Below are 12669 nucleotides of genomic sequence, written 5' to 3'. Positions count from 1 at the left end.
AAGTAGCTTCACATGTCAATGATGAGCGTGGCTGTGTTCCAATAAAATTTTATCAACACAGGCTGCAAACTAGATCTGGACCACTGAGGACAGTATGTGACTGCCAACCCCTGCACTAGTAAACTATTTCATAAAATACAGCATGTAAGCATTTAACAAAAAAAAGCAACATGGTCACCGAGGCTGAGAAATGCACTGTGAGTAACTGCAGTACTGGACTTTAAGGGAAAAGAAAGTACCTCTGTATCAACCTTTGGGGTCACATCTGGCATGTAGCGCTGCTCTGACTGGGCGGCAGCAGGGTTGTGGCTCACACCTTCTGACTTCCTCTTAGATTGCCACTGTTTCCGTGTGCTCTGTGGAGCCTTTGGTTCTTGATGCTCTTTAGCTTCTGAAATTATATTTGTTATTGTCATTAAAAAAAAGGAGGATATTTGATAATAACAAAGGCCGTACAGGGTGACACCTTCATGTAATCCCTGCTATATAGGCTGAGATGGGAGACCTAGGTGCACCCACACTCCAGTTACTCAGGAGCCTTAGGCAGGGCGACTTAGTAAACTTCTGTCTTAAAAAAAAAAAAAAAAAAAAAAAGCCGAGGATAAATAGCCCTACAATACCAAGTACTACAAAACAGAAAGAACCCCCTACTAAAAAACTCCCACAAAAAAACCCTAAAAGCTGTAAACTAACAAGAGTTTGCTTCTACTAAATACATTTCACAAAGCTGTGACATAACCACCTTCCCAAATTGTTATGCAGCTTTGCTAAAGACCATGCCAGACTTAAATATTCTGGAAAGAGAAAATAATGTGCCATTTCATAGATGTCTACTAGTTTTACTACCCTATAATTTATTTCTTAAGGGTCTTTAAACAAAACTGTCTCAGCAAAATGTTTAATACTCTATAAAAATTTTATTCAGTCATAATAGATGGAAAAAATTCTAAACAAAATATTAGTGAATTATATATAAAATATTAAATTGCTATGGCCGAAGTGGGTTTATTTTATTTCATTTTTCTGGTACCAGGGATTGAACTCAGGACCTTGCATTTGCCAGGCAGGTGCTTAACACCACTGAGCCATCTCCCTGACACAAAAGTAGATTTATTCTTAAATATATTATGACATAAACACAGAACAGACAAAATATGAATAACTCAATGGCTTTGAGAAGTTTTTGATCAAATTCAATCCAGTAATAAAAAACTTTTAGCAATCTAGGTATAAAACAGAACCCCACTGGAGAAAAAAAATCAAGTTTATAGCATGTACAGGTACAAATTTTCTGTAATTAATGTGATCATTATGTGTCCCTAAAATGTACCAATAAACTTAATCTTAAAAACTGAACACTAAATAGAACAGAACCCACTCCACATGATAAGAGTAGCCATAAAAATCTACAGTGCGGCCAAGTTCAGAGAACATTGGACTGAAAAACTTCAGCAATTATCGTACAGAAGGTAAAACGCTGAAGACCTCATAAGGATTCTGGAAGTCTTTGCAACTCTAAAAGACAAGAAAGGGGCTGGGGAGATAGCTCAGTAAAGTAAGCGTTTGCCTGGCCAAGCACAAGGTCCTGAGTTCAATCCCCGGTGCCACCGAAAGGAAGGAAGGAAAGAAGGAAGGAAAAAAAAAAAAAAAGCTATAGGGATCAGAGAGAACAAAAGTGGTGCTATTTCCAAACACGACTATGCTACCAAACCCAAATATGTGAGAAACTATTGGCAATGTCACTGTACCCAAGAACAGCAAGTAAACATCAATCACATTTTTATATACTGGCAATATTTCAAGAAAATAATGTGCACGGGGCTGGGGAGATAGCTCAGCAGTCTAAGCGCCTGCCTGGCAGGTGCAAGGACCCAAATTCAGTCCCCAGTATCACATGCTATGCTAGTCTCAGAACCCCGGGTGCACTGTGCCAGCCCTGAAACAGGGTGGTGGTGCACACCTGTAATCCCAGTGCTGGGGAGGCTGAGACGGTGATCACTGTGAGTCTGGGTTGTTTAGTAAGTGCATAAAAAAAGAGAAAGTAAGGTATAGTGTCATAGTGTAAAAAAAAAAAAAAAAAACAACACTATCCAGCAAAAGACATGCAAGATTTGTACACAGAAAAGGTTTCTCTCAATGTTTTACATAAGTGAAAGGATATGACAGTGTAGGAGACTTGAGAGGTAAACAATACAGATGTCAGTGTGTCCCTTGTTTCCTTATAGGTTCGGTTAGATTCCAATTAAATTTCCATTATTTAAAAGTAGAAACTGAGGGCTGGCCAGATTGCTTAGCAGACTTAAGCTTCTGCTTAGCCAGATGGCAGGGACTGGGACTCAATCCCTGGTAAAGTGCCGGCCCTGCTGAGATGAAGATTGAGCCTGGGTGTGGTAGTGCGCCTATAATCCCAGCTCTTGGGAGGCTGAAAACAGGAGGATCACTAGAGTCCGACTTACGTAGCGAGACTCTATAGACCCTGTACTAAATACGTATTTTAAGAAAAGCAGAAACTGCTACATAAATTCTAATATTTATAAGGAAATCCAAAAGATCCAGAATAACCAAAATATTCTTAAAAAACAAAGCTGAAAGATTTATGCTCATGGGCACTAAGACTAAACGGCAGTAGCAAAGACACTACCAACACAGGCAAAATGTACCGTGGACCGAGGAAGAATCCAACACAGCCACCTACAGAGTCACCTCATCCACAAAACTTCAGAGAGAAAAAGATGATCTTTTCAATAAACATTACTGGAATAATATGAGAAAAAACATTAATCTTGACCCTGTATCTTCTGTACACATAAATATTAAATTCAAGTAAAACCTAAATGTGAAAGGTAAAAATCACAAATCTGAAAAATATGAAAATACATTTTTGACTTTGGCATGCAGAAAGATTTATTTAAAACTACAGAAAGTACTCACCATATAAAAAGACTGGTGAGTAAAATTCACTAAAATTAAGAATTTATCATCAAAAGCCCTTACCCAAAAAAGGAAAGCTATTTGTAATGCCTGTAACAAAAGAGATTTTATCTCGGTGATATAAATACCTCTTAAAAAATAAAATCACTGCGGGGTTGAGGCATCCCTCAGTGGAAGATGCAGGCTCAGCTTCCCAAGGCCTGGGTTTCTCTCAGCACCACACAGGCACAGATGCAATAAAACAGGAAAAATGTGCAAGATTCAACCGTTTCAGGCAGGTGTGGTGGTGCACACCTGTAATTCCAGTGACAGAGGCAGGAGGATTGACACCAGTTCCAGGCCAAATGCGCTACAGAGGAAGACCCTATCTCAAAAAAAAAAAAAAAAAAAAAAAAATCCACTACTCTCAAGAGGATACTCAAATGAATAGAAGATGCTCGATAGCAGTACCAGAATGCATAAAATTAAAACTGACGTCACAAAGCCAGAAGAAAATGCTGACCCACCATTCCTCTGGGAACGTGGGCACTAGATAAAGCTGAGCTACCTACCACACCCCCTATCCCAGCATTCTGCTCTTGGCATCCACTCAGTAGAAAAATGTACACAGGAACGCAAGGACAACCAAAGTACCTACAGTAGTACTATCTGTTAGACTTTAAACTGTTACTCCCATACAATCAGATACACTGCCGCATGTTCACACCGTACTGCACACCAGCTGCATCCAACCTGGCGCCCGGAGCTGTGGGCTCCGTATGGCTGTGAACTTATTGTGATCCTTAGCAGTATTCTTCACAATTCCCCTGAGCAGGACAGCGCAGTGACAGCTCCGCCTCCCACAGCCACTCCACAGGTGGCCCAGGCACCCCACACCTGGGAGCTGTGACAGAAGATCACTAGTTTGGGCCTAGCCCAGGTAACTTATCTCTCTATCTCAAAGCAAAAACAAAAAAGGGCTGAGGATGCAAGTCAGTGCAAAGGCTCTGGATTCAAGCCATAGGACCACCTAGGAAAAAGCAACTAACCACACAACAACAAAAAGTCCCAAGCCCCTGTATCAAGTGTCACTTGCACTGACATCGGGGGTCACACACACCAGTTACCAACAGTACTTCTACCCATATGTGTGCACCTGTGAAGACACACGTTTATCATGACTAAGCAACAAGCATATTTTCATACTGAATTATTAAACTTGGACTCAGGGCTTTTAATTTCATAATTTAGTATGTTAAAACTCAAAAGAAAGCAAGTTTTAGGGCCAGCCAAATAGCTCAGCAGATTGAAGTGCCTGCTTAGGCAGACATGGGCCATCAATCCCTGGCATGCTGAGAGGGCGACTGAGACTGGGCATGGTGGTGCACACCTGTAATCCCAGCTCTTGGGAGGCTGTAAACAGATGGATCACTATGAGTCCGATCTAGCAGTGAGACCCTGAATACCCTGTGGACACTTCCCTAAGATACATATAAAAAAGGGAAGAAAGAACAAGTATTATCTTCAGCATATTAAACTTATTATACTAGCCCCCAAATTTTTCTCTGCTTGGTGTGGACCAGAGAAAAGTGGCACGCCCATACTATACAGCAGGAAAAAGCAAGAAAATGCGGCACAGTAACACAGATGAGCTCCACAGCCAACGGTGAATGAAGGCAGCGCAGCAGAACGCAGGCCACGACAGAACAGCCTACTGCACTCAGGCTGTTAGAATCAGAAAGGGGTTCCCTGTGGAGGCACAGCACTCCCACGATGAATGAAACAGAAGGGTCCAGTCTGAGCCCAGCCTTGGAAACCAAAGGCCGGGTCTGAAAACTTTTTTAAAAAAGGGCTGGTAATGTAGATCAGGGTCAGACTCTGGGTTCAATCCCCAGTACTACAGAAACAAATCTGCAAGCAGGAAATTAATAATAAAATCAGTATACTGCACTCGACAGCAACCCCTGAAAAATACTAAGTTGGTGTCAACTAAATAGCACTAACAAGCACACAGAACTGACTCACACCAGTTTTAATAGCTGTCAAGAAAATATAAAATATGGACAAGTTCCACTAAATGTTAGCAATAGAAATCTGTTCCCAATCAAAATAATGGTTTTAAGAAAAGACTGCGACAGCGCGGCAGGCTGACCTGCTTGCCTGCCGCTGAGGCTTCCCCAGGAGTTAATCCTGGGGGAATATAAGCTGGAAAGTGCCCAGCATACAATCAGCAAGACTCGCCGGGCCCCAGAGCTCCTCCTCGGCCCAACGGTGGCAACTGTGGTGACAGAATGAATGATTCTATCGATGGTCCTGAGGGAAAAGCCTAAGTAGTACTCCGCAAGTTTAAAAGAAAAATTAAGACGGACATTCAGAATTTACCTAGCCTTACTTCTAGCTTGTAAACTACCTGTGTTAGTTTTCAGCATGACTACTATCTCTTGTTCCTAAAATGATTATATTCTTTTGCGAAAACCACTGCTCCCCTTTGAAACACTTTCTTACTATAATTTCTCCATTTAAATCCTAACAGTTGGGCAAGCACAAGGACTGGGATTTAATCCCTGGCATCCCATGCCACACCGGCCCCGCACCTGGGCACCCAGAATGGTGGCACATGCCTGTAATTCCAGGGCTAGGGATGCTGAGACAGAAGGATCACTGCGAGTCCCCCTGTATGGTGAGACCCTGTACCAAATACATTAAAAAAAAAAAAAAAAAAGTCCTAACAATTCTTTAAATTTCTTCTCCTCCACAAACTTCCTTATTTTACCTAAACCAATTCAGTTTCTTTTCTGATTTCATTTCTGTGGTCCCTGTAACAACCTCAGCATTCCATCCAGCATATTTTTTTTTGTACCAGAAATTGAACTCAGGACCTTGTGCTTGCCAGGCAAGGGCTGTGCTGCTAAGCTACACCCCCAACCCCTAATTTTCTGTCTTCTACAAATGAATTACAACCTCCTCTCCTTGGAGCACTGTCTCATTCATCTATATACCGCAGAACATTACAGTACCCATGTAGCAAAAACTCATGTCTAATAAAAGAGGGAAGGTGGCCATATACACAGCTTCAGTGGTCTTTCCAGAAAATCTGTCTAGCCAACTGTAAAAAACAATTTAGTTCCATTGTGTTTCTCCTCCTTTCTTCCTTTTTATGCATCTTGTAGGAGAACGAACTCTCTGTGCTACAGGAATAAATATTTTTCATCCAAGATCATCTCATACCACAATTCTTTAGTAGCTATTTTCCTAACTAGAAAGTAGTCATCTGAACTGAAGAAACAAGGACTGATGTTGTCACTCTTACCTTCTGACTTAGTTAGAAGACTTGATTCAGCTTTATTCTTCAGAGTTACTGAGTCGGTATTAAGTTCAAAACTCTTTTCGTCTGATACCAGACATTCCTTAGACTGAATGTTTTCAACAGACTACGTGAAAAAAAGATATTAAAGTCTCATTAATGGTAATGTCTTATTCAATATATTAAAGTTTTATCTTTATGAAAAGATTGCTAGCACAATTATCTTTTTTTTTTTTTTTTTTTTTAAATGTATTTAGTACAGGGTCTACAGTGTCTCCCTACACAGATCGGACTTGTAGTGATCCTCCTGTTTTCAGACCCCCAAGCATTGGGATTATAGGTGCACGCCACTCCGCCCAGTCTCTGGCCACCTCACTGCACCCTGGGGCTGGGGATGGCATGGAATGCGGTTCCAGGAATTGAACCCTGGTGCCTGCACCTGCGTAAGCAGATGCCTTAGACCACTGAGCTATCTGGCCAGTCCACTAGTACAATTATCTATTTTACTTACATGTAGATTCAAACTCCCAAAAATATTAACAGCCTGAATTACTAGAATACAAAGGGCCTTAACCATAAATTTGGCCAATTTCATTTCATTGGACATGTTACTCAATTACTAAAATATATTTCCCAAAAAAATAAAATAAAATAAAATATATTTCCCTTGAAGAAAAAAAAAGATTACAAAGTCTGAATGCAATCTAGACCAAGCCTTGCAACAAGAGAAAATCTAATTAATTTTTTTAATGATTGCATTTTACCTCCAAAAATAACAGCATTCATAAAAATTAACATTTGTATCACCCCAAGACAGTTATTCTAAATCCAGGGAGTAAACTTTTTCACATAAATAAGCATAAGTCTCTCTTATTTATTTGTACAGGTTTTCACTACATGACTCAGACTCCTAGTGGTCTTCCTGTCTCAGCCTCCCCTGCGCTGGGATTATAGGCGTGAATCACAACATCCGGTTTTAAGGGCCAGCACGCCTCACCTAGAGTTCCAGGGCTGGCATAGCATGCTGTACAGGGGATCGAACTTGGGTCCTTGCGTTAGCCAGGCAGGCACTTAGGCCGCTGAGCTAACTCCCCAGCCCAAACACAAGTCTTTCTTAAGAGATCCAGGATTAGAAAAACTTAATATTTTGAATCTAAGACCTTGGAAGAGTGATGTTACTATAAGATAGTAACATTAAAAATACATGTCATGATCCCAGAGTTTTAGGTCAAATATTGTAACAGCAATAACTCCTAAAGAAATCACACAGCACCAATAACTAAAGTCACTTCCTGTCTTTGAGATGCCCACAAAGTTTCTCTGCCTTAGCAGGGCAGGCTTGGTTACTATCCCCTTACCTCATCCCTAATATTCTGAGGTTTTTCCTAAAGCTCTTACCAAAACCCTAAAATCCAACATAGCAAGGAAAAGAATCTGGGCTCCCCCAGCGATTCCCACATCCGGGCCAACCACGCTGCCTGAACGTAGGCCCAGTGCATGTTTCTCCATTGTTCTCCAAGAGACAGCTGACCTTGTCCACCGCCCTATGCTCCAAGGCGTTCCACCCCTACTTGGAGGCCCTCTTCTCTCGCTTCAGGAGCACTGCTGCGGACAGGTGAGCCCTGGACCCTTTCCCCAGAAAAGGCTCTAGGAATCTAAGATCAGGAATGGTTATGGCACAGAAATATTTAAGTACCTTTAAATTTCTCAATTCACAGGAATTATTTCCACTTGGTTTAGATGCAGGGCCCGTCAAATCTCGACATTCTGATCCAGAGATCTGCCTAGTACCCATGGAACAAAATAATTTTAATGTTGACTTTTAAATCAATCTCTTAGGTCTACATAATTTTTCCTTTCCTGTTTTTTGGCAGAACCGGGGATTGAACTCAGGCCCTTGAGCTTGCCAGGGAAGCGCTTATTCTACTGAGCCATCTCCCCAGCCCCTTATTTTTTCATTTTGAAGTTGGCTTTTTAATAATGGCTACTTTAAGTTGCAAGAACCTCTCAAAAGCTAGTTTTAAAACTGACATTGAGTCTGATACAAAAATGACGATGCCAGAAGGTCAGGTGCTAAGCCCTGAGAAAAGCGCTGAGGAGACAGCTGTGACGTCCTTGCTACCTGCAAAGTACTAGAGCTACAGCCAGATGCAGCACAGAAGCATGTAGGGAAAGCCCAGCTCACATTACAAACAGCTTACAAAGCAGGGACCAGGAAATTTTTTGTGGGCCTGCATATACCTAGCACCAGGCATTCCCAACAGGTACCGAGAATATGGCTGGAGTTTGGGGGCGTTTCTGTGGTTTTGGATTTCTTTCTTTTGGAATGAGAGCAAGTCTCTGTTACACTTCATTTACACTGATGCTGGAAACGCAAGTGCACAATAAAGTGATAAAAACCATGACGTTCCCCAGCATACTGGTACACGCCTCTAATCCAGCACTTGAGGAGGCCTAGCACGAGGAGCCCAAGTCCAAGCCCAGTCTAAACATTTCCATGACTTAGTAAGATCTTATCTCAAAATAAATACTGAAAAAAAGGGCAGAGGCTATAGCTCAGTGCAAGGGACTGGGTTCAATCTCTAGGAGCACAAAAGGGGGGCAGTACTTAACCAAGCACTAGCTAAAGCCTAAATGTAAAAAGGACTTTAATTATCAAAGACACCAAGTACAAACAATCAGTTATCTTTCACTGAAGTTTCTTTGCAAAATGATTCTTTAGAATACAAGATTTTTCCAATTGAAATAGTACTGTACATGGTGATCAAAGTTAAGAATAAGCCAGAAAAACTCTCCCCTAGCTGATCCAGACTGTTTGTTCCCAGTTCCCATACTGGGATAAGCATCCACGCTAATAGCAGGGGGCATGTTGGTCGTGGTAACAATGTCACTGTCTATGATGTCCCACTGTTTTAGACAGGGTCTTGCTGCGCTGCTGGGCTCAGCAGATCCTTCCAGTTGACCCTACACAGCAGCTGGAGCTAAAGGGACACCGCACACCACCCAGCTGGATTAACCTCTTTATTTTTCTCAGGGCAGGGCCTGAACACTAGGCCTCCAGCCCGGTAAGGGACAACGCCCTGTTTCTGGAAGCCATTAACTCTGAGGCAAGCGGCTAATAGCTGGAGCCACAGATACCGTTGTCCCCTGAGACTGACTGCACTAGGAAGAGGCTCTCCCCAGAGAAGCCACTGGATGTAAGAGGGCTCCAAGGCGCGGAGCTGCGGCCACAGGGGTGCTGCAGCCCTTTAAACTTCATGGTCACCTTAATTTTGGATTTGTTTTCAGGATTCCTTCAGGGCAGGTCTGGAAAGGCATGAGACTCTGGGGATCAAACCAGCATCCTGAACTTCTCTGCTTTTCTGAAGAAGGCACCTAAACAACTGAGCTAAAGGGCAGACCCCTGGTCACTTCCTTGTTCTGACATGCTTTCCTAATTCTCCGTTAGTTCCTTTAGGAAGTATTTTTAATGAGGGAAAAGAACAAAAAAGTCACGTTCTCTTTTTTGGTTCCTAGAGAAAGTATTTAGAAGCTCAGTAGCTTCTTGCAATTACTGGTGATTAGTAATTAAAAATAATTACTGTGACTCAGTAAGACTTAAAGCCTTTCGTGTATCAATCTTTAAATATGAATTAAAAGTAAAAACTCAAACATACCTTTTTGTAAAACTTGGCATAATCGACCCATCTGTCTTCACTTGATAATCTGGACTATTTAGAAGGTTAACTGGGACTCTTCCAAATGGGCAAGACTAAAAATATTTTGAAAGATTTAAGTAACTGGAAACAAAGTATTCACTACTAGTACCTTAATCAAAGACCCAAAATAACTTACTCGTTTAGTTTTGTTAGCTTGTTTCAAGGGATTTTGATGAACTACTTCTGCATCCTGTGGAGGTATATTCTCCCTAAAAAGAAAGAAAATACCCCCAATTTTCCAAAGAGTAATACAGTTGTCCCTGCTATTTCACGGTTCGACTTTTGCAGACCGTTTCATAGGTTTTCAAAAAATAGTCTAGATTATCGATTTTTTGCTATATGGTGGGATTCTGTGGTAGTGTACAATACTGTAAACGTATTTATGAGTAGTATTCATGGTTTTAATTTTTGCCTAAAATTTTAAAATATATTAAAAATGTTAATTTTAACATTACAAGAACATACAGTATGTGCTTCTTTAGTGGATGAATACATACTGTACCACACAGTATATGTATGTTGTTACTATTATGTAGGTTTAGGAGTTTAGAAAACGGCTAAGAATATTAGAAGTGTTTTTAAAAGTGTGGGAAGGTTTACAGGAGTGTGGGATCTATAAAACCTTAAAATATATATAAATACTAAAATAAATACGACATCACTACTTCGCTGATTCTCGCTTTCTCAGGGGTGTCTGGAACGCAGCCTCCGTGATAAGTGAGGGGCCGCTGCATTCAAATGTGCTTGTTTCGCTGCTCAGCACTGCTGTTGTACATGACACACACACACACACACACACGTGTATGCCACATAGATGATGACCATGTAAGAGAACGATTCAATTTTCTTTTTTTTTTTGTATTTTAGGGAAGGGTCTACAAGGTATTCAGGGTCTCACTACTAGATCAAACTCGTAGTGATCCTCCTGTTTACAGCTTCCCAAGAGCTGGGATTACAGGTGTGTGCCAACACAGCAGGCCCAGGAATCGAACCCCTAACCTCTGTACTTGCTTGCAGGTGCTTTAATCCGCTGAGCTATTTGGCCGGCCCCAATTCGATTTTCTTACCCATATAAAAACCCGGCTTTACTGGCAGGTCCTCTGGAGTCACAGCTGACGCTTCTATTCTGCAAATGTCCAAGCGAAGCGGAGAATGATTCTTGGGCAGTTAACACTGTAGATGCTGTAAAAATTTCAAATCCACGATTAGAAGGCCAGCCAGAGAGAGCTCAGCAGATTAAAGTGCCTGCTCAGGCAGATGCAGGGGCTGGAGGTTGATTCTCCTGCCTGCTGTGCTCCGCCCCCGGGGTGTGCTGAGATGGTGATTGAGACTGGGCATGGTGGTAGGAGCCTGTAATCTCAGTGCTTGGGAGGCTGAACACAGGAAGATCACTATGAGTCGGATCTGTGCAGTGAGACCTTGTACTAAATACATTAAAAATAAATTTTAAAAAAACAAACCCAAATCTGCTATTACATTTGTAAAGATATAAGGGATATACACAAAAAAATCTCATAAATAAGAATACCTATAAAATCAATTTAAAATAAATATTTGCCCACAGGTAAGGTATGTAGACATGGGGATGGTAAGAAGATAATGCTAAGTATTACAGCTCTTCAAACTGTCCTTAAGTGTAAAACTGTCTTTCCCAGGTAAAAGTACACCCTCTTTCCAAAACCCATCCTCGTTTTTTGATTAGAAAAATTGTCAACAAGGTTGTAAAGACCATTGTACTTCTAAAAAAAAAAAAAAAAAAACCTCACTCCCTTTATATTCATAATTTAATCTTAAGATTTTGACCTTGGGGCTGAGGAGATAGCTCAGTACAGTAAGTGCTTCCATGGCAAGCACAAGGGCCTGAGTTCAATCCCTGGCTCCGCAAAAAAAAAAAAAAAAAAGATTGTGACCTTTCCGGGCTGGGGACATAGCTTGGAGGCATAAGTGCCTGCCTGGCAAGTTCAAGGTCCTGAGTTTGAGCCCCAGCTCCACACCCATGGTGGCACATGCCAATAATCCCAGCACTTTGGAGGCTGAGACAGGAGGATCACTAGGAGTCTGAACTGCATAGCAAGACCCTGCATCATAAGAAAAAGATTTTGACCTTTCCACATAAATGAAAATTTTCTGTGCTATCATCCTGAATTGTTTGCAGTATTATTTACCACAGAAAGGCACTAGCATACACTAGCAGTTACCTGACAGACTCTTCTTTTCCTCCTCTGAAAGCAGCTGCTGTTTATGGAGGCTTAAGTTCCGGAGGGCAATTTCCAGCATTTCTAGCGGCACTGCTCCACTGTCCACAGCTTTGTGGAGGAGTTGCTTGCTTTTCTTGACATTACCTAACAAAGCAGAAAACACCTGTCACTTTATGCAGCAGTCACCCTCATGCTCAGCCATCCGGATCTAGGTAGAAGTTTAAGAGACGAAAGCAAAAATATCTATCAGACACTCACATGCTTTATCGCAGAGATAAACACTCTCTCCCTTCTCCCCACGCATGCAGTCAACTCTTGGTAATAGCTCACATCCAAAGTTTCACTGTGCAATGCACAACTGACTTGTACTTACTTATCAGTGTTCATTTTCAGAAGTAACAGAAGTTTAACAAAACAAAAAAGAAGCAAAGGTTAAATGTAGCATTACAAGCAGGTGAGAGGGCTGGAGAGATGGCTCAGTGGTCTAAAGCACCTACTTGGAACAAGCTTGGCAAGGCATCAGGGACCGCGGTTCGATCCCCCAGCACCACATGCCAGC

The 12669-nt window shown here is 41.6% G+C and overlaps 1 protein-coding gene across 1 annotated transcript in view; it reads right to left on the bottom strand.

Annotated features, from left to right (window-relative positions):
* Ttk (TTK protein kinase) overlaps nucleotides 1-12669 on the bottom strand; it is a 53781-nt gene that overhangs the window by 33994 nt on the left and 7118 nt on the right. The window contains exons 5-11 of the mRNA XM_023718717.1: nucleotides 12111-12254; nucleotides 10980-11094; nucleotides 10049-10121; nucleotides 9871-9965; nucleotides 7911-7998; nucleotides 6221-6341; nucleotides 240-391 (exon numbers count right to left, since the gene is read on the bottom strand). Of these exons, the coding sequence (XP_023574485.1) occupies nucleotides 240-391; nucleotides 6221-6341; nucleotides 7911-7998; nucleotides 9871-9965; nucleotides 10049-10121; nucleotides 10980-11094; nucleotides 12111-12254 (788 nt within the window). The remainder of the gene's footprint in view (nucleotides 1-239; nucleotides 392-6220; nucleotides 6342-7910; nucleotides 7999-9870; nucleotides 9966-10048; nucleotides 10122-10979; nucleotides 11095-12110; nucleotides 12255-12669) is intronic.

The sequence above is a fragment of the Octodon degus genome, unplaced genomic scaffold, assembly GCF_000260255.1.
Source record: "Octodon degus isolate 3935 unplaced genomic scaffold, OctDeg1.0 scaffold00061, whole genome shotgun sequence".
Taxonomy (NCBI): Eukaryota; Metazoa; Chordata; class Mammalia; order Rodentia; family Octodontidae; genus Octodon; species Octodon degus.
The sequence above is the reverse complement of the archived record's forward strand: the minus strand, read 5'-3'. Positions and strand labels throughout refer to the sequence as shown.